At 40.1% G+C, this 22,283-nt stretch overlaps 1 protein-coding gene across 5 annotated transcripts; it reads right to left on the bottom strand.

Moving 5' to 3' along the window:
• Positions 1-5,889: 5,889 nt before the first annotated feature.
• On the bottom strand, positions 5,890-21,520 carry LOC108425953 (sterile alpha motif domain-containing protein 9-like). 5 transcript variants are annotated; one of them, XM_017695050.2, is made up of 5 exons: positions 20,286-21,520; positions 20,039-20,159; positions 12,797-13,117; positions 11,949-12,213; positions 5,890-11,794 (listed from the first exon to the last, which is right to left on the bottom strand). In XM_017695050.2, the coding sequence occupies exons 2-5, from the start codon at positions 20,066-20,068 to the stop codon at positions 8,190-8,192; spliced, it is 4,221 nt and encodes a 1,406-aa protein (XP_017550539.1). In that variant the 5' UTR covers positions 20,069-20,159; positions 20,286-21,520; the 3' UTR covers positions 5,890-8,189. The 5 variants fall into 5 exon arrangements, with proteins under 5 accessions (XP_017550539.1, XP_017550537.1, XP_017550540.1 ...); XM_017695048.2 differs by having other exon boundaries at positions 20,039-20,406; positions 21,331-21,520; XM_017695051.2 differs by having other exon boundaries at positions 21,331-21,520.
• Between the last annotated feature and the right edge of the window lie 763 nt (positions 21,521-22,283).

Here is a 22,283-nt window from a genome sequence, read left to right as displayed (position 1 = left end):
TATCCACAATGGAAGTAGTGCAATTCTGCTGTCCAATGTTTCCTCATTTTCAGTAAATATTTGAGCAGGAATTCAAACAATATCTGCTAGAACAATATACACTCTTCAGCCACAGGACATTATGTAACACTGCCTTTCTCAACGCAGAAATCTTTTAGTAAGCAGTCTTCAAAACTGAAAGTCAACTCCCTTTCAAACAAACAGGATGTATCAGCATAAAATCAATCACTCAGCAAAGTGGAGGATATTCACAATTCTGAGAATGAAAAAATGGGGTCTAAACTTTGTTTTTGCCGGTAGATTTTCCTTCTCAAACACAGTGCTGGATAGTGACTTGGCAAGGGCAAGGGGGCAAAAGAAACAGAACAGTATGCACTCTACCTTCAAGTCAAGTCAAGTCAAAGCGTATTTATGTAGCACTTTTTACAACAGGCATTGGCACAAAGCGGCTTCACATAAAAAAATATACAAAAATGGCCCGGAAAAACTGCCTAAGAGAAAGAGGAAGAAACCTTGAAGGGAACCAAGACTCAAAAGGGGAACCCATCCTCCTCTGGTGAACACTGCATCATAAACAATAACAGATTTTCAGATTTTCTGTTTGTTTTTTGGCAGTCAGCTTGTTAACCCCTTAAAATCTCAGATTTATTACATTCTAAGGCTTATTATTCAGTAACTACATGGACTTCAGTGCAAACTGGCTGAGCTATTCTTAGGTTATAGAAGTATGTAAGAATAATTTGTTATATTATATATATATCTGATATTATTTATCAAAAATCCTACAGATGTATGACATTTTGCTCATTAATGAAAACCTGATTTGAGAAAAAAAATATCCACGTGGAGCTAAAGGTTATAAAAAATGTTTTTTTCCCAGTATGTTAAATTCAGCATGTGCAGTGCTGTGTGTTCTCTGTAGAGGATGTTTTAACCTATTTTCATTATATTTCAAAAAAATAATCACAAAAACATGTAATTTCATCAGGGGCACCCAGACTTTTGCACACGACTGTATTTGGGAAATTATGTCCTGACCTGATGTGATGTGAGCAATCATCCCGACAACATTTCCAGCCCTACCATAAACAGGGCATGCTGGGGTGAAATAGCTTTACGATAGGACTGGAATTGAATGAAGTCTATTACAGCCGATACAGGATCCATTAAAATCTGCCTTGATCATCTCAGATATTGATCTGTCAGGTCAGATGAGGACATCCTTCCTATCAGTGCTGCTGCAGCGCCTCAGTAAATACACATACAGAAACGATTCTTCTTAACTGCTCTTAGCTGGACTGGCAGTCACCTTGCATTGACCACCCCCTACAGAACTTGTCCACACATTAAAGATAACTAACAGATCAATGAATCTTAGAGGTGAGAAAACGCCAGTCAGACTGAATGATCTTCCTCCCACGGCGCTGATGTAAGATGAAGGTCAGTGGTTTTAAGTGTGTCTCTCTGTCAGGTTGAATGTCTGCAGAAATCCTCTCAGGACCTTCAGGATGGGGGGAGATCAGTGACCCCCAGCAGGAGCCTGGCTCTTAATGACACTGATCCCTGCAGTGGAGAAGTCTCTCCTGACAGAAAGCATCAGTCCATAACACCATGACCAACAACCACCAGCACAGGGTGACAAGTTGCTTACAATTAAAACCAGGCTTCCACTTGCTCCAGCTGAAGGTCAGCTGAAGGTCATCATGGTCATATGAAGGAGGGGGAGGGTACTGCAATAAAGAATGGGGATGTTAGAGATTGACATCTTTGGCTGTGGATCATTTGTTTAGTTTGAAGAATCTGATGATATTAAAACCAAAATGTCATATATTTCATCCAGTATATCGCTACCACTGGACCAAAACCTTATATCTTCATTTTTGTCGTTTTTCAGTTTTTGACATAGTTTGAAAATAACTACTATTCTTTATATTATATGTCAATTTCAAGATAAATGGACCAACAGAAATGGTGGAGAATTACTTGGAAAAACGTCTGGTTCCATTGACTTACATTAAAAGTAAAGTATGTTTTTTCCTTCTCCTGTAAAGTTACCATTTTGGGGATACAAGGTTTTGGTCCGACAGCAGTGATGATACTATACAGTACTGTGCACAAGTCAGGTGCCCCCCTTTATTTATTTCATTTCTATTCAAAATGACCACTAAGTACAGTGTGTACACTCCTTACCCTTATTCACACCATCAATTCTTTTTCAGCAGACTCACTATCAGCTTTTCAAAGAAACCTGCAGGGATATTTTTCCACACCTCCAAAGTTCGGTCTTAGAAGTTGGTTGCATTTTCTGCTTCTTGCAAACACATTCAATTTAAGGTCTTGGCTCATCTTAGAAGTATCTGATGAAAAATAACTAAAAGCAATCAAAAATGACTTGGCTGTCAATGTCAATGGCTGTTTAGACTGGCAGTTAATAAAATAAAGGGTGGTCTCTGACTTTTGCTCACCTTTGTAGGTTGTAGGTTTACAATTACTGACTGCAGCCCATTTGATCGACTGATCAACCGCCAGTATAAGACCATAAGACCACCACTGTCCAGATATTATTTGCATGGTTAGCTATTTTCAGTACAGCAGTGACACTGACATGGTAGTGTGGGTGGCTGTCCGTTTACCACCCAATAAATATCTGGTCAGCAATAGTCCTATGGTGGTTCCTTCATGATGAACAGGGTAGAGGGAGGCTGATAAGTGGGCTGCAATCAGTAATTCTATATACTTTCGTCAACCTAAATGGTGGGTAGCACTTGTTAGCAAAATGGTCAATAAGTGTACCTAATAAACTGGCAGCTAAGTGTATATGCAGTACAATTCAGCAGTGTTTAATAATGTAATTAACTGGTATAAACACTGCATACCAAAAAACATTATTTTTATATGAACTAAAGCCAAACCTCTAACAATATCAAATCTATTACTTGAACTAGGGTTGTTTGTTCAACCCATCCGTTCACTGATGGGTCCAGGACTGCAGCCCAACTGACTCCGTTACACCAAAAGAATTAAACCCTAAATAACTGACACTAACGCACACCACAGTAAGAAGACAAAGCCAGCACAGTGAAGAAAAGAACAAGAGCTCCCAGGCAGATCCTGGACAGACGAGGCTCAGTCAAGTGGAACATCATAGCGGCACCGAGTTCATTATCTCATATCCAGTCTTGCATAAGGAATCATCCTCCCAGTGCAGAGGTTCATGTGACGCAGCGTTGGCTCGGCTACAGAGGCTTCAGCACGGCCAACTTCAGCTGACCCACCCCTCTGATAGACATAGATGGTTTACTCTGAGCTAGGCTGGTGGACTGAAAACTGGGCGTCTAATCTTGGGATTGTTATTTGGTCAGTCGGAAAAAGTGCCAAACTTTGGGATAAGGCTGTGTTTAGGATTACACTACATACTATCAAAACAGTAGGCCGTTGGCTACGCAGAAATAAGACCTATAGATCCAGAAAAACAGGGTAAAGACACTCCAGCCAAAATAGTGTGTTTAACAATCGCTACATTGGTTATCAAATTACTATATGATCACTTTCATACAGGAAGGTGAAGGTAGTGTTAGGAGTCTTGCACAAGGACAAGCCCAGGTGAGGCATTGAACCCCAGTCTAGAAGGCAGAGGTGTTATCCACTATTCCAACCACCAAGAGGTAAGCTAATGCTAGCTTGGTGGTATATATTAGCCTATAGACTAGTGGCTGGGCCAGCAGTCACAACTGGTTGTCACCACTGGGATAACCAATGGTATGAAATATTTATGTAATACATGCTGGATATTGTAATGAGAGAACACTGATGAATGAAAATTGGAAAGTGATGTAAAATCATGATATAATGTTGCACTAAGCACTTTGATTCCAGGGTGTAGACAGATTCTTTCACAAGAAAATGTTTTACAAATAAAGCTGTCACATGTGCTGCCATTGATGTTCTGGCGCTTCAACGTCTTTAGCTGTAAACAAGGCCTCAAACAGACTTTGTGCCCAGAAGCTGAATCGGTGCAGTTGTTTGAACCAAATGAGTGTTCTCACTTAGTGGGGATTTCTTCTGTTGTCTATGGACGTGCATGCCCCTTATGATTCTCTGCCGTTATCTGGCACTTCATGGCTCTTCCCTATTCCTTCCTTACAGCTCCCTATCAGTTTCCTGGCTGCTCTGAAGTTTCTTCCTGTCCTAGCCAGTATTTCTACCACACTCAGCGTCGTTTACGTTTTATCTGCCGAGGATGAAACTTCTCAAGAAAGGCCGAACTGAGAAGACTACATAGGCCGTCACCAGTCAGGACAATGTAATGTTTTTGGTGCTCTACTGACATCTAGTGGAAGCATATTTTGCAGCCTCTTCAGTTCTCCATTACCGTCAGTGCAGCCTCTGTGTGGATATTCTTCATATATCCTCACCATCCCCTTTATTACAAACTACTGCAGGGCTGAAAAGATTAAGACATGAATAATTTACAAGTGTGATAAATATGTCAGAATAATACATAAAACTACACTCTTAAAAACTCACTAAAAGATTAAAGGCCACTCTTCTCAGGAAATATGTCTGAAGATATTAGATATAAGATAATCCACTTGCATAAGGAAGGAGAAAGACAATGAAAAATTATTGAAAAAAAATTAGTTTAAAAATATGATTAAAAGGGACAGAGAAAATATGACTCCTAACAACCAGAGGTGGACGAGGTACACAAATCATGTACTTGAGTTAAAGTAGAGAAACCCAAGGTAAAATATTACTCCAGTAAAAGTAGAAGTTCTTACTCTAGACCTCCACTTGAGTAAAAGTACAAAAGTATTTGGCTTCAAATGTACTTAAGTATCAAAAGTAAAAGTACTAAAAGAGTCATTCTGGCTCTGATGTCTATTAAAATGATCATAAGCACAAAACACTGAAAACAGTTTCCATCAGGGAGAACCGAGTGGCTCTGAAATCACTTTTTACACACAAGTTTGATTACTTTGTAAATTAGTTACAAGTTGAATAAAACTATCTTTAAACTCAGGATCACAAATAAGTTTTCCTTTACTATATTTATCTGTAGGTCTCTGCTCATAAACATAAACCAGGCCAAACTAATTTACTATAAAATGAAAGTGTTTATATGAATTCAGAAAAAAGACACATGCCAAACCAAATGGAATGGCAGATTTCTCAAAATGTAGAGGAGTAAAAAGTCAGATATTTGACTCTGAAATGTAGTGGAGTGAAAGTAAAAAGTTGCCCAAAATGGAAAAACTTAAGTAAAGTACAGATACACAAAAAAACTACTTAAGTACAGTAACAAATTACATTTACTTAGTTACTGTCCACCTCTGCTAACAACCACCTGGAAGACTTGGTGGACCACCAAAACTGTTCCCATCAGATAAAAAGCGTTTTAATTATGAGGACATTATAAGATTATTTGAGCTATTTCTAGACATGTATTGCTTGTTTCAATTAATTTTTAATAAAGAATTGTTTTCTTTTGGCAGATCATTATTGTTTCAAAATCATCTGCCAATAGAATAAATCAATTTCTCTTCATGGCAAACAAGTAAAAGCATTTAGAATTAAGTTGAATAACTAGAATTTTCTTACAGTAACCTCATACTGAGGAATGGAAGATGTATTGAATAGAATAACATGTTTTTCCTGCCAAGATATCATTTTTTGCAGAGTTAATTCCTGCAATGAATTATATGTGTTTGATCAGGAAAACCACCAACCTGTGCTGGATAAAGACTTTTATAGGACCAGAGCTGGACAGCCATGGCCTGTAGTCTCTAACTATACATCAGTAAGTTGGACCAACAAGGACTGTAATAAACTGGTAAGTGAATGTGTTGCTTTCAATATGTTACTGAAAAAAACAACTTGAAATGTCTCTTTAAATTAAAAATGTATTTTCTCTTTTTTATTTAGAATCTATGTACAATGGCATGCATTAAATGTAGCTGTGCAGTAGATCAAGAAACATCAGAGACCTCCTCAAGAAATATTAAACTGAAAATGTCAAAGAATACATCATCATGGAATTGTCTTTTTTTGTTGAACTTTGTCTAATAATACAGCAAGAATTCTTGACAAACAACATATCAGCAAAGTTTGTCAAATATTGTAAAGAAAAAAATGAATGTTTCAGTTTATGTTTCTTTAAATATTTGATTGTTAAGACACTGCAATGTACGAAACAAAAAAAGTATCAAAGTCATGATAAAAAAATGAAAATTATCTCAAAACATTAGATTTTCCAGATATGTAAGTGCATTGGAATTGTACTGCTCCTGTTGTAAATGTAGACCTTCTGCTCCTGTATATCTCTGGAGACTGAGCCTACTCAAGATAAGTAAATAAAAGTGAAAATTCAAAAAAGCTCTTTTGCTTATTATAATTCATAAGTTCACAATACATGATTTTGTATTGTCTATACTGGACAACATTCAGCTATCATATAAACTCAGAAACATTTTAATTGAACGCTACATTAGCTTGACATTTCCATGCCATGAACATCATGTAATCAAGTCATTTTTGTCATGACTGATTATATGCAGTAATATAACATTGTTAATGTCATTTCTTGCACCATTCCAAAGATGGATGAGATCCCATTCCCTTGTTGTGCACTTTGATTCAGGTTTGATGACATGCAGGATGAAGCTGGACAGTGTGAGGTTTGTTTGGAGTTTTGGCTTTCTGGACTTTGAATGCTCATGCAAAAATGTATAACATTGGTCCTCATTCTCCAGTATCTTCCTAAGATTTTTCTTAAATTTGTTCTTGAGAAAGGTCCTAAGAAAAAGTGTACATCAGACGAGTTCTTAAACAGCAGAATTCACACATTTCTGCTCTTGAGTGTGTGTAGATTCTGTTCTTACCTAAGAACAAATCCCAAATAAGAAACACTGGTGAATCTAAGATTTTTCATAAAAACTGCATAAGTGGGTTTTAAGCAGAAATTCCTTCTTGTGAATGATTGGTGAATGAGGCCCATTGTGATTTTCTCCATGGTTTCTTCTCCAAGTGTTATGTTATTCCAGAAACATTTTCCATGCTTCAGTGTCCATGTTTTCTCGAAGAAATCTTTTGCTTGCTTGCTCTTGTGAGGATTCAGCTTCAGAGCAGAAAAACGAAATATACTCCTTGAAGTATTCTGATAGCTTCCTTCTACAGCAGTCAAGCTGGAGAACTTCCAGGCCAAAGTGCTGTGGTTGTTAGTATTAACCATCATTTAAAGCTCTGAATTCAGTTCTTGCTAATTAGCTGATGAGCTGATTCAGGTGTGTACACTGAAGTCTGCAGTGTTCGAGGACTAGAGTCTGATACTTGTTCTGCATATTTAGTCTAACTCCTCCTTAAATGTTCTGCTCTTGTTCTGCTCAAAAGCATTCAGAGCTAGTCTTTGCCTGCTGCTTTAACCCATGAAGAAACTTGTTCACTCTTATTAGGAAGGCTGCCTTTGAGGAAGCTCTGCAGGTATCTTGTTGTCAGTGAGTCTTTTCCATCAAAAATACAGCAAAAATACATCACAGCATCTGCTGATCAGATCAAAGACTCCGAGCACTGTTTCTATCAACCCCATGTCTGCAGATTGTAGGAGTCTTTAGTAAGATGGTAAGATCTTCATAAGACTCATGTTCAGTCTTTGCTGTGTTTCAGTTTCCGTGCTCTTCGAGGAACCACAAGGTAGGCGTCAAGATATTCTAGAGTACAAGGTATCTATCTTCTTGAATTATTAATTTCAAATGACTTTTTTGTGGATCTGTCCTAATACTATCAGCAGATTTTTTTTCATTGTTGATTTCCCCCATTTCCCTGCACTTTATCCTTCCCATTACAATGTCATTTTGTCTGCGTTAAACTTTGTTTCAGAAATTAGCAGAATGATCTCAGCACTTTCCATCCTGTTGAAAACTGGGATGTTATTTATGATGCTGATGAAAAGTTGTTGTCCTCTTAAGTAGCCTTAATTCTGCAGTTGGCAGCCAATTAGCACAGCTTTTATCATTTTCCATAAGTGCCCAAATATTTCCATCTCTAATTTCTGTGTTATGGTTGAATTTGCTTCTTTCAGCATCTAAACTGCATTGTTCCTCTCACTGACTGTCCTCATTTTTTCATGTTGAGAGGCACTGTGAGATAGTGTAGAATACTACAATGCTAGAATTCTTCAAGGTTTAATGAAGTTAGCTTTCATAGCGAATGTCATACGCAAGTGGACCGGTCATGGAAAAGCCCAAGTAGAAAGTCACCCTTTCTGTACTGAATCCAGTCCTCACTGCACCAAGCAAGGCTGGATGCACTGGGATTTTGTGTTTAGTGTGCTCAAAGTAAACTTCCCCTTGCTCAACAGTTCCATGTACGCGGTGTAGGCGGTCTTTGATGTCCTCCAGAGTGAAGATCTCTCCACTCTGCCAAAGCCTGTTGCTTTCTTTTGGGTCTTTTGTGTCATACAGTTTAGCTTTACGAACAAGCTTTTCCAATCCTGACTTGTTCCCCAGCAAAAAATAAGAAATGGCTCCTCTCTTGCGCAATGAATGGGGTAGTTGACGATGAAAAGAACTGCGTATGGCACTGACATAGAGTAAGATATTTTTATCAATATCTGGCGTCGATGAACATGGCCAAAGTAACAGTAACGCTAAGTAGTAAGGTTCTGGAGATGAGTACTGCAGTCCTATTTCTTGCATCGTTTCCTTCAGAAGATGGAAGAGATCCTGTTCCCTCATTGTGCACTTTGATTTGGGTTTGATGAAATGCAGGATTAAGTTGGACAGTATGAAGTTTGTTTTGAGTTTTGGATTTCTGAACTTTAAGCGCTGATGTAAAAATGTGTAGCATTCTGTTATTTTCTCCATGGTTTCTGCATTCTCCTTCTCCAAGTGTTGAAGCAGCCCAGCAAAAGTGTCAGCTTTCTGTTCTTCCAAAAACATTTGGCGTGCTTCAATGTCCATGTTTTCACGAAGAAATCTTTTACCTGCTTGCTCTTGTGACCATTCAGCTTCAGAGCAGAAAACTGAAATATACTCCTTGAAGTATTCTGACACTTTCCTTCTACACCGATGGTCTAACTCCTCCTCAAATTTTCTGCTCTTCAAGTAAGTAAAGTAACTGTCAAGGAATTCGAAACTAGTCTTTGCCTGCTTCTTTAACCCATGAACAAACTGTTCATGTTTCTTTAGAACTTCAACATATTTGTGATTTATCACATTATCCTCAAAATGCACATTTGTAATAGGAATGCTGCCTTTGAGGAAGCTCTTCAAGTACCTCTTTGTCAGTGGATCTTCTCCTTCAAAAAATGGGAGGCTACTGATCATTTCAAAGACTATGAGTGCTGTTTCTATCACCCCCATGTCTGCAGATTGGTTGTATGAGTCTTTCGTAAGATGGTAATCTTCATAAGGCTCATAATCAGTCTTTGCCAGTTTCCGTGCTCTTTGAAAGGCATTGATTGCCTTTTTAGCCAGCTCAAGGTAGACATCAACGTATTCTGGAGTATGAGGCATCTCTTTCTCCTTCTCTTGTTGAATTTTATACTTCAAATGATTTTTGTGGATCTGTCCTATTGTATCAACAGTGAATGGATTTTCTGTGATTTGTGTTGCATTTTCTGCCCAATCAAGGGCTTGAGAGAAATCTTTGTCATAAAGGTACAGGTATCGTGCCAAGGCTTGGGGGATGGAAGCACTTGTCTCATATCTTGATGATGCCTTCATGAAGATTTCTTGAACTTTTTGTCTTCCTTCATCTTTGTGGATTTTTTCAATCAACAGGGAGAACTGGGTGTGTCTCTCGTTTTTCACATTGCGTTGCCTCTCAATCAACATTCGCTGAATGGAGAGTATTAAAGCATCTTTTCCCAGTCCAGTTTTGAAAAAAAAATCACAATGCAGCAGATCCATGGTAATGTCACTCCTCTTTATGTTGTATGTCAAATCCAGTTCCTCCAAGAATGCACAGGCTATGTCATGGTGTAGAATACGGATGGCAGAGTATTCCCCATACTGACCACCCTTCGATCCAATAAGCAAATTTGAGTAAGGTTCCATCCTTTCAAGAACGGTCTCTTTCCCCCAGTGCAACGGTTTCATTCCAAGGAATTCTTCACAGACTGACTGAGAAATATGTGAATCAGGAATATACGAGTTCAGCAGTGCCATGATGGAGAGGAGCTGTGCTTGTTTGGTGCCTATATCCAGATCTTTCAAGATATTGCTTGCCACATTTTTAACATACCTCTTGTCAAAGTTTGATTTCATGATCATGAAACTATAGAAGTTCTCAGGCCTTTTATGATTTTCTCTCAACTCTTGCAGTTTTTCTTCAAAGTCATCTTGTTCTTTTTTTGTTAGTTCTGCTGTTATGTACTGACTTTGTGTCTCACAACGTTTGTACTGATCTTTTGGGAAATGAGTGCGAACACAGTCCAAAATGATAACCAGTGAGCTGGTACACATTTCATGCTTTGTTACACAATTCTCATCTAATTTCCTACGAATGCAATTCTTCAGCTTTTCTGTGGCTTTGGAATCATCTACCAACAATAGCACTGGTGTTTGAGGAGATTCGTCACTTTTCCCATGCTTCATTAGGTCCATTATTTGCAAGGCCACCTGGTCATCTGAAGAGCTGTCCTTCAGAACTGCACATCTTAACTGATTTCTAAGGTCCCACATTACATGCTTTGCTAATGTTGTACCTCCACATCCAGGATGGTGAAAAAGATTCACCAGGACGCATGTGCGTTTAGGATGCTTAATCTGAGATGTTACCATTGTCATTACAGCTTCATATTTCTCTCGTTTGATGAATGGCTTTGCTTTTTGTTTCTCCGAGAAGTAGAAGTTCAACCACTTGACTTCTCCTCCTCTATAGAACTCTTCCTCAACCTCAAGTTTTAAGCTTTGAAATTCAGTGCTGTTTTCAACCTGAACATTGTCACATTCATTTGCACACAAAATGTCTAAAGTAGTCATTCTATCTGCATCCTTCTGTTGCAGAATGACATAACTAGATCCAGCTGATGGCAGCAACTTTTCACAGGGTTGAGAGTGTGGTCCCAGTTTCATTATAAGTCCATTAACTTGGCTCAAATCCAACTCATAAATGGACTGTTTGTTGAGATCAAACTCATACTTCTTTTGAATGAGATTTTGCCATTTTTCAAATGTGTGCTCATTTTTACAAATATGGATGATGTTCTCCTCCCCTCCACACTGCCTGTGAAAAGTCATGAATGTATCAAAAATGGGGTCTTTCTCTGACTCGACAGTAGAAAGCAGAAGGAATATCACAAGACATCTCCTACCAGGAAGGACTTCAGGTCTGTAGATAAATGAAACCATTTGCTCTATTTCCCTGTGAGTTATTCTCAACCAGCTTTGGTAGTCAAGATGTCTGTTAGATTCAGAATTCACATCTAGCCTTCCATTGCAAAACACCCAACTGGTCTGGTTGTAGAGGTTTAGGTTTTTGATCACAGCACTTGGCTCCCCCTGGAAAAGGTCTGGGAAATGCAGGTTTGCATGACGGGATTCTCTGTACAGTTTGCAAGTTCCTTTAGTGTTTGAATTAGGATCAAAGTCCAAAACACAAAACAAATTTAATTTGCAAAGGAACTGAAGATGTTCTAGCTGCTCAGGATCACTTTTGTTCATGATGACGATAAAATGGCTGTAGTGACCCAGTGTTGATGCTCCACATGTTAGCAGGTTCTTGAGCTTTTCACCCTGATTTGATTCCCTTTTCACTTCTCTCTTTGAGTCTTTTATGGAAACTTGGAGTTGGTCTACAAATACAAGTACACATATGCATTAAATGCTCAATAGTGATGTAATTTTGGACTGTTTATACAAAACAACTATGCAAATTATTAAGCAGCAGGTATAGGGCCAGAGCCCAATTTAAAATGGAACCAAAGCTTATTTCTTTATTTGTCTTACCAACATTCTCTGTAAGGCTTTCCACAAGGTCATTCCGTGGAAGCTTCTTCAGTATACAGATGGTTATTTTCAAGGCATTACCTTCCCCATGATATTGTAGAATTAAGTTAGCGATGTCTGTTCTTTCTTTGTTCTCTAACTGACATGTAGGAATGGTGTTGCATTCATTTAGTATAGGTTCCTTTAGGTATCTTCTGAACTTCTTAAAGTCTTCATTTGTGAGATCCTCCAGACAATGAAGAAGTAATGTAAAAATACTTGGCATCTATATAAACAGAAGGAAAACTGGTATTTGTTATGAGTCTGAAATGTGGTGCTACTATTTACAAGTGTTCTTATGCAAATGCCAAGCATCATGCCAAGCAAAGACTTTGGTTATTTCTAGACATGTCGTTTAGACTTTAACTTTTGAATTTTGACTTTTTAAATGGTATGGTATGATGAATCATGCTTAATATGCATAAACAAGGATATGAATTAACAAGGTAGGAAGTCTAACATTAATTTGGCTGCACAGCAGCAAAAAAACATGTATTCATTCTGTGTGGAAAACACATGTTTTGGATTTTCAGACTGGGTTAACATGAAAAATATAATGTTACTGAAAGTAATAAATACATCTACATGAAGCTTTTTTCTACTCTTACAGCTATAACAAAATGCACTGCCTTTAAGGGGGAAAAAACTAAGATCAAATTTGAGTAAATAAGACAAATGGGATTTGTTGTGATGAACTACAAAAAATGTGATTCATTGTAATTGCTTTAATTATTTGACATCCTAGAAATTGCCAGTCATGACTGTAGCACTAATTCTGTCAGACAAATACACAACTGGAAGATTCATACCTGATTATTTCTTTCTGCTCTCTGAAATGGTCTTTGTGGAGGCCTCACTGTCTTAGTGGAGGTGTCAGCTTCAGTGTCTGACAGTGCCTTCTGTTTCTTTAGTTGTGACCAGATCTTAACAGCTGGGCCATATTCTATTCCCATGTCTACTATATCCTGCTTTTCAAAGCAAAGTAGGCATTCACCTGATATTTCCTGCTTAACAAACATGTCTGCATAATTCTGCTTGACTTGAACAGTTTTACAAAGCCATGCATGAACATGCTCCTTTGTCCATTTTGCAATCGGATGATGTTTATAATCAGACATGGCAGCTGCATTCTGAGAGACAGAAAGAAAGAAAGAAATAATTAAATAAATACATAAATAAGCACTGTGGGTGATGTACCTGTCAGCAAACACAAAACAGCTGTCAGTTACAACAATTATCAGAATTATTACATTTTCCTACTATAAAACCTGTTTTGAGAATATTCTATGCCAATTTAAAACTGCTTCCTGAAAACTGCTGTTTTCTGTGTGTCAAATTGAAACCTGATAGTATTGCTTGTGGCTTGCTCAGAAAAATGCTTTTCTACAGCCCCTTTCAAGAAAGTTGAGTCTGCATGTGCAATGCTAATAAAACAGAGTGCAGTGGCTAGTAAATTCTGTTTGGTCTGTAAATATAAGCTCATTTCAAATTTGATATCAGCAACAAAGTTGTGATAACAGCAGGTTTACCACTCGTACTACTCTTTTAACAACATCTAATGAACTGATCTAGTTTTTAAAGTGTATTTGTTTGCCATCCCTCTGTTATACAAGGTATATTTTTCTTTAAACACTCTGAAAGGTGGACTTGTCAGACCACAAGACACATTCCCACTGGGCATCCGTCACATCCAGCCACATTCATAAAGGTTTGTGCCTTTCCTTTTATATCCAAGCAGCACATTAGGAAAAATATATATTGACGGAGAAGCGGCTTAGAAAATGGATGGATGGATGGATGGATATTTAATATAATAATATTATGATATCAAGGCATATTACAGAAGCTTTCTATCTTTTGGTCTTAAGATATATATATATATATATATGTGTGTGTGTGTGTGTGTGTGTGTGTGTGTGTGTGTGTGTGTGTGTGTGTCTAATATCACTCAGCGAACACAGCTGCATTTCAATGACAGAACGCCTGAAATACAGCAATGACAAACTGTAGTTTTCAACTGAACTCGGACAGCTTTGAGGGGAAAAGGAGGCAGCAATCAGGAGTAGGGATAAAAGTATCTACAAAGAGACCAGAGAAGCTGGAGAAAGGAATTAAAGTAGCCAAGAACAAATACTCAAAAACTGAAAAACCACATTGCTGCTAACGGCCCAACTTCAGTTTGGAAAGGCCTCCACAAGATCCCCAGTTACAAGATGACAAAAGCTGAGTTCTAAAGCAGTTCTACAGCAGATTTGAATACACAAAGGACAATCTTCCTGTAAGGAAGAGGTGCCACAAGTGCCACAGGTGGCGGTGAGGTGCCACAAGTTCAGCCAAAGAGACATATAAATGTAAGCATTTCCCTGTTAAAAAAGCTGTTGTATTGTAAGACAACCATTGTAATAGCATTTTATGGTCATTTCCTTCATACCACGCATAACAATCAGCAGTAATACGCTGATGTCTCAGTCGCTACCTAGGGAAAAGGGATTTTTCTGGCTCCACCTTAAATGGAGGTGTTACGCAGCAGTCCTGCACTTCAAGCTATGGCATCTCAATAGTCCTAGGACTTGGGCTACAGTTCTGTTGCAAAGCACATATCAGACCCCTGGACCTTCAGTACTGGTATATAGTAGGTTGTGTCTCTAAAGAACCAGCTGTGAGAATTCTCAAGTTTGCAGACAATGTCCTTGTGCAGCAGTAACCACCAGCTGCTGAACATGCAAATGATTATGGAAATAGTGATGGACAAGCGTGACCTCCCTCCCTACCCACCCTCAGCATCACTGGCTCTGTGTGGAGACACTCAACTTCCTAGGCACCACCATATCCAGGGGCCTGAAGTGTACGAGGAACACAGTCTCCATCAAGAAATTCAAGAAAGCGAAACTGGGCCCCCAAAAACCAAGACTTCTAAAGAACTGTTTGTGTCTCCCCATGCCATAGAAGCTTAGCTTAGACCACCGATGGGAGGGTCAGTAGTAGGGGTTTGGTGCTTTGTGGATTGGACAGTGGCCGAAGGCATGGGCCTTGGCATTCTGATCCTCAGTTGCTGAAACTGGCTTTTGGAACGTGGAATGTTACCTCACTGGTGGGCAAGGAGCCTGAGTTGGTGCATGAGGTTGAGAGATACCGGCTAGATATAGTCGGGCTCACCTCAACACACAGCTTGGGCTCTGGGTCCAATCTCCTTGAGAGGGGCTGGACTTTATTCTTTTCTGGAGTTGCCCATGGTGAGAGGTTGTGGGCAGGTGTGGGCTTTCTCATAGCCCCTCAACTCGACGCCTGTATGTTAGGGTTTTCTCCGGTGGATGGGATGGTAGCTTCCCTACGCCTTCGGGTTGGGGAACGGGTCCTGACTGCTGTCTGTGTTTATGCACCGAACAGCAGTTCAGAGTACCCAGCCTTCTTAGAGTCCTTGGGAGGGGTGCTTGAAAGTGCTCCTCCTGGAAACTCTGTCCTACTGGGGGACTTCAATGCTCACGTGGGCAATGACAGTGAGACCTGGAGGGGTATGATTGGGAGGAATGGCCTCTCTGATCTGAACCTGAATGGTGTTCAGTTTTTGGACTTCTGTGCAAACCACAGTTTGTCCTTCATGAACACCATGTTCGAACACAAGGATGTCCATAAGTGCACATGGCACCAGGACACCCTAGGCCGCAGTTCAATGATTGACTTTGTAGTCGTCATCAGACTTGCGGTCATGTGTTTTGGATGCTCAGGTAAAGAGAGGATGCCAGTCAGACCAGGCAAGCCCAAACGTATAGTGAGGGTTTGCTGGGAACGTCTGGCAGAAGAACCTGTAAGATTGATCTTTAACTCACACCTCCATCAGAACTTTGACCAGATATCAGGTGAGGTGAGGGACATTGACTCAGAATAGGCCATGTTCCGCTCCTCCATTGTTGAAGTGGCTGTGGCTGCAAGGTAGTTGGTGACTGTCGGGGCGATAATGCTCGAACTCGGTGGTGGACATCCAAGGTGAGAGACGCCGTAAAGCTGAAGGAGTCCTACTGGGCATGGTTGGTCTGTGGGACACCAGAGGTAGCTGGCAGGTATCGACAGGCCAAGCAATCTGCGGCTTCAGTCATCGCCAAGGCAAAAACCCGGGTATGGGAGGGGTTTGAGGAGACCTTGAAAAGTGACTTTAAGTCGGCCCCGAAAAGATTCTATCAGGCGACTCAGAAGGGGAAAGCAGTGTGCCACTAGCACTGTATATAGTGGAGATGGTGTGCTGTTGACTTCGACTGGAGACATCATTGGGCGGTGGAAGGAATATTTTGAGGACTTTCTCAATCCCACCGACATGTTCTCCAGTGAGGAGACACGGGAATAGGCTTGTCCCTAACTGAGGCTGAAGTAACTAAGGTAGTTAAAAAGCTCCTTGGTGGCAAGGCTCCGGGGTGGATGAGATCCGTCCCGAGTTCCTCAAGGCTCTGGATGTTGTGGGGCTGTCTTGGCTGACACACCTTTTCAACATTGCGTGGACATCGGGGGTGGTGCCACTGGATTGGCAGACTGGGGTGGTGGTGCCTCTTTTTAAAAAGGGGGACCGGAGGGTGTGTTCCAACTACAGGGGATTCACACTCCTCAGCCTCCCTGGTAAGGTCTATGCAGAGGTACTGGAGAAGAGAGTCTGGCTTACCTCAGATTCAGGAGGAGCAGTGCGGGTTCCATCCAGGTCGTGGAACATTGGACCAACTCTTCACCCTCTCCAGGATTCTGGAGGGTTCATGGGAGATTTGTGGATTTGGAGAAGGCATTCAACTGTGTTCCCCGGGGTATCTGTGGGTGGTGCTTCGGGAGTACAGGGTGCATGGCTCTTTTCTACGAGCCATTCAGGTCATGTACAAACAAAGCAGGAGTTTGGTTTGCATGGCTGGCAGTAAGTGAGACTCATTCCCAGTGAGAGTTGGACTGCCCTTTGTCACCAATTCTATTCATAATTTTCATGGATAGAATTTCTAGGCGCAGTCAGGGGATGGAGGGTGTCCGGTTTGGTGACCTCAGGGTCACATTGCTGCTGTTTGCAGATGATGTGGTCCTACTGGGGACATCAGGTCGTGAACTTCAGCTTTCATTGGATCGGTTTGCAGCCGAGTGTGAAGCGGCCTGAGGAGAATCAGTACCTCCAAATCTGAGGCCATGGTTCTCAGGCGGAAAAGGGCAGAGAGTCCTCTCTGGGTCGGGGATAAGCTCTTGCCTCAAGTGGAGGAGTTTAAGTATCTCAGGGTCTTGTTCACAAGTGATGGTAAAAGGGAGCTGGAGATTGGCAGGCAGATTGGTGCTGGGTCAGCAGTGATGGGTAAAGAAGGGCTCTTTACTGGTCTGTTGTGGACCAGAGCTGAGCCATTAGGCGATCTACCTTTGGTCATGAGCTTTGGGTAATGACCGAAAGAATGAGATCGCGAATACAAGCGGCCAAAATGAGTTTCCTCCGCAGGGTATCTGGACTCTCCCTTAGAGATAGGGTGAGAAGTTCGGTCATCTGGGAGGGACCGCGAGTAGAGCCGCTGCTTCTCCACGTCGAGAGCAGCCAGCTGAGGTGGTTCAGGCATCTGGTTAGGATGCCTCCTGGACTCCTCCCTAGTCCACCGGGGAGGAGACCCCAGGGAAGACCCAGGACACGCAGACATGACTATATTGCCCAACTGGCCTGGGAGCGCCTCGGAATCCCCACCCGGGTAGCTAGTGGAAGTGGCTGGGTAAAGGGAGGTCTGGGCCTCATTGCTTAGGATGCTGCCCCCGCAACCCGAACCCTGGAGAAGTGGAAGATAATGGGTGGATGGATGGATGGATGGATGGATGGATGGATGGATGGATGGATGGATGGATGGATGGATGGATGGAAGGAAGAAGCTTAGTACAAACTTAAAGCTTTGTAGAGCATCTGGTTAAACTGGGCATCCAACCAAAAAAAGGCTTTGGTCAGAGAGGTAAGAAAAAACAGTCACTCTAAAGAGCTCCAAAAGTCCTGTGCAGAGATTAGACACACAATCATCTCTGCAGCATTCCACAGATCAGGCCTTTATGGCAGAGTGGAAAGACAGTAGTAACTATTGAGTAAAAGGCATATGACAGCAATTATATTCATTCAAAATCAAATCCAAAACACGTCGAAACAGTCCATAGATCTTAGTACTTTCTGAATCCATGATAGACTACTTTTAAAACCAGCAAGGTATTGTTAGGCCTAGCTATAAAACACTGAAACAATACTGGCAAAAAAGCTTATGTTCAATGTTGTATGATATTTGGGTGACACTATTCAAGAGGGGGTCCTGTGTTGGGTAATGTGTGCTTCCACATTAAATGAGATGTTACAAATCTCCTCTTTTGTCTTTTGATTTGGAAAAATGGAACAATTCACTATTTCCACCAATTTATTGAGAAATATGACAAGTTTTCAGATTTACAATACACTGTGTCATATTGCAAAGCTTCAGAGGTATCCCAAACATAGTTACAGTTGCTAGGCTATGACCAAATCTGCTGCAGTGCCACCCTGAGGCAGACCAGTGCTGCATTTCTGGTAGTTAAGAATAACACAAACAGAAGCTTGTCATTTCATGGATTAAGCAGGCATTAGGAATTTACTTTCAAGGAACCCAGAAATCCTAGATTTTGTGACATTCAAGGTGTCTAAGGACCACCTGTATTTCACACTTGGGTGTCACCCCAATTAGTTAAAAGGAAGCAAAATATCTGCTTGTTTAGTTTTGAACTAGAGCAACAGCATACTATTATCTATAAGAATTCATGTTTACGTTTCAGTTTTTAGCTATATGATCTAATTTTGTCCTTATTTTGTAGATGACCACCAAATCTGATTCCTAATAAACCTGGTTTTACTGAACAAACTAGTTTGAAATTGCTGTCCCATAGTTAAATTTGTTTATGGTTGCTAAGATACTTGGGGTCATCTTACCCATCAGCTCATGGTAGCCCATTCTCCCCAATTACTCAAGTTGTGCTGCAGACATGAACCATTTTTCTTTTAACGACTTTTTACTTTCCAAATCAACTGTCATGTTAAGTGTAATTTGTGCCCAAATGAGATCTGATGAGGTGTCCTATACGGCGGTTGTTATTTGAAGACGGGGCACTGAGTGCCTTAAAGGTTATCTACACCATTTGTTGTGGTAAACAGGAAACTCAATGGTGTCAACATTAAAATCAAGTTGAAATCTTGTCTCCACATTGGCCACATCAATTCATTGTCGTTAACACATTAGGTTGTCATTAGATTAGATATATCATTAGATTGATATATCAACATCATTTTATTGCTACTACATCAATGTTATCTCAAAATATTATTATGACATCTGGTATAGTTGGTATATGTATATACATACATACAGACGTTACAGACTTTGTGGCCAAAGGTATGTGGACATCTGTACACCACACCCATACATGGGCATGCCATTCCAAAACCATGGGCATTAATAATGAGTTTCCTCCCAGACGTACTCAAACAGAACGCACTCACCCTCAGACACCTTAGCCTCAGTAAGCGAATCAACTAATGGGGTAGCCATGCAGTAGTCTTTACCATGCTAACTAGCCAGCTAGCTAAGTTATGAAGTTGTATCATCTGTCATGGATAAGGAATGGAGGTTGTAACTTAAAGCCCAGAAAATTGAATGTTATGGTTTTTAAATGTTAAGCATATTAAAGTAGTGTACTGTTATATATTACTATAGTTTATATAAACAGATTTGCTTGCCATTATTTTGAGATTTGGAAAAGGAAATACTTTCTTAGACAATTTTTGCTGCTGAAGTCAACACTGTGGGCACATGAACACTGGACACATGAACACCCTTTGTTTGAGCTAATAAAGTAATGGAACAGCCCTTAGGCTGGTACCAGGGATTGCCCTGAGAATAATGAGGCAAAGAGATAAGGATATGTTTCGAAATGGGTGGTTTGTATTGGCTGCAGTTTAGGGATGAATGGGATCAGTTCACAGATTTCCTTAAAGTACGACTGTTTAGAAATGTGGCATAGACCACATTTGTATAAATCTACCTTAGATTTACCTGTGATGACGACCCTGATGAAGTAGCCATCACCAACGTTGATCACGCAATGCAATCACACACAAATGGAAATACCTTTTGAGTACCCAGGGGAAAGTAGCGCAACCGTGTACTTTTGGTCCTTGTGGAGAAGAAACAAAGCAAAACTGTTCAGTGACATGTGAATTAGAGTGACTGTATGTAGCTACACAGGGTATGCTAATACATATTTCTGCCATGTTAAAAAATGTGTGTTCATGTAGTGTACCGTTCAGGACAGAATGAATCCGCCCACAAATTAGATACAGGAATCTGTTGATATAGAACCGGTAGTTTCTCCTGGCAGTGGTGCAGTGGCAGTGGTGTGTGATACCGCAAACTTCACCTAACTGGTTATATAATTAGATTAGACCGATGTTATACTCATTGACTTAAAAAATTATGCAAGAGGGTATTCACCCAGAACAACTTCCGACTTCCTATCCGGTATGACTACCTAGGTGAAGGGATTACTTTATGTGGCACCTTTAAACAGACTTTTTTAGGCCTGCCTACCCCTCCATGTCTAACCACTGAGCTTAGCATGCTCTTGTATAACTTGTATAACTTCTATAGTTCTTTATTTCTGTTGTTGTTCCTATGATCTGTGTTAATTTGTTTCTGTTGTACTGTATTTGGACTCCTGGAATGTGCTTGTATCTTTCTGCTCTTTGCACTTGCATAAGAGCTCACTCTTTTTCTGTTTTAGTCACTATTGCTCAACAGACAGCAGAAATGCTGGACTGGTTTATTTGCTTTTTTATTTAGCAGGCAGTAAATGTACAGTAAATGTAATTAAGTTATAACTGAATTTTTGGGTGGAGGAACATGCCTCCTCCTTCCAATCTTATGCCCTATAAATTCATATTCTCACCTTAGGTTTCTGTGACGGAGCGTGCAAACTCTAGCTACAGGCAAAAAGTGCCCTGAACTTCAGCCCAAGTTCTCAGAGTTCTCCCCCACCCTCATTCAGTCTTCCCACATACTACAACCTCACACTGAAGGGATGGTCTGAACACACTTATCTTTATGTGTCTTCAGTGCACTGCCATATGACATAGTGACGGGATATATAAGAACCAATAAATTATCCTTTGTGTACACAAGAATAAATCATTGGAAACTTTAGAAATTTTGTGTAGAACCAACCTTGAACTACGAGCACATGCCTGCCTACAAGTAAATAAAATTCCTTTCAACATTTGTTGTTTTGGTTATTATAAAAGATAACAAATTTGATAATTAGTATGATAATACATTTATTACAACCTTACCAGTCATTTAGCATAGCCCACTCAAAGTACACCCATTCCAGTCTTGTCCCTCAAGTTGTCCATCAGAAAGAATGCCTATAATAAAGTAAAATAAAATAAAAAGCAAGCTTACAGATGTGCAACAAAAGAAAACTTTGTGAAATAGGGTGATAATGTTTCTTCAGTTTTGTTGTTGGAAATAAGGAAATGGTGTCAGTGCCTAGGGTTACAGTCACGTGTCACTGTATCACTGGCATGACTGTGGGTGGAGGAAGTCTGCTGTCTCAAATTTCATTGTTCTTAAAGTGAAAGGCTTACATTACAGAGTAAGTAGTTTCTTTTTGTGGTGGGACAGTTTTTGCTCTTGCCAACTTATATTCAGTGGCATTTCATGTACAAATGGGGCTCTTCACAAAATATACAATATAACAATTTAACTTAAAACAAACCTAATTCCAAAAATGTTGGGACAGTATCGATGAAAACAGAATGCAGTGATAAGTAAATTCTGTCTGATCTGTATTAAATTGTAAACAGTAGAAAGACACAATATTTGATGTTTTATCTTATGAACAGCTTTTCATAAATATGTGCTCATTCCAAATGTGATGCCTGGTGTGAACTAAATACCACAAAATACTTTATGCTGGTAACAATCTGGGTGGTCTTTTTCTTCTTTAGTCCAGATATCACAATATGCTGATTTTAATGCAGTGCCATCTGAGGGTTTAAAGGACACAGGCATTCAATTATGGTTTTTGGCCTTGCTTTTTTCAGAGATTCAGCAAAATTGTATTGATATTATGCACATTAAAAGCACATGGACGATTAGAAGGGGGTAAACACTACAACTTTCTGTTGATGTGTTGCCTCCTTTTGTTTGCAGTGTGGTGTGGGTTGACAGGATGCACCATCTTACATATTGATCCTTTAACAGTGGGCAGTGAGCTGTAAGAACCTGAACATGAAATCTG

Source organism: Pygocentrus nattereri, chromosome 6 (genome assembly GCF_015220715.1).
Source record: "Pygocentrus nattereri isolate fPygNat1 chromosome 6, fPygNat1.pri, whole genome shotgun sequence".
Classification (NCBI taxonomy): domain Eukaryota; kingdom Metazoa; phylum Chordata; class Actinopteri; order Characiformes; family Serrasalmidae; genus Pygocentrus; species Pygocentrus nattereri.
This window is presented reverse-complemented; position numbering and strand designations above follow the sequence as displayed.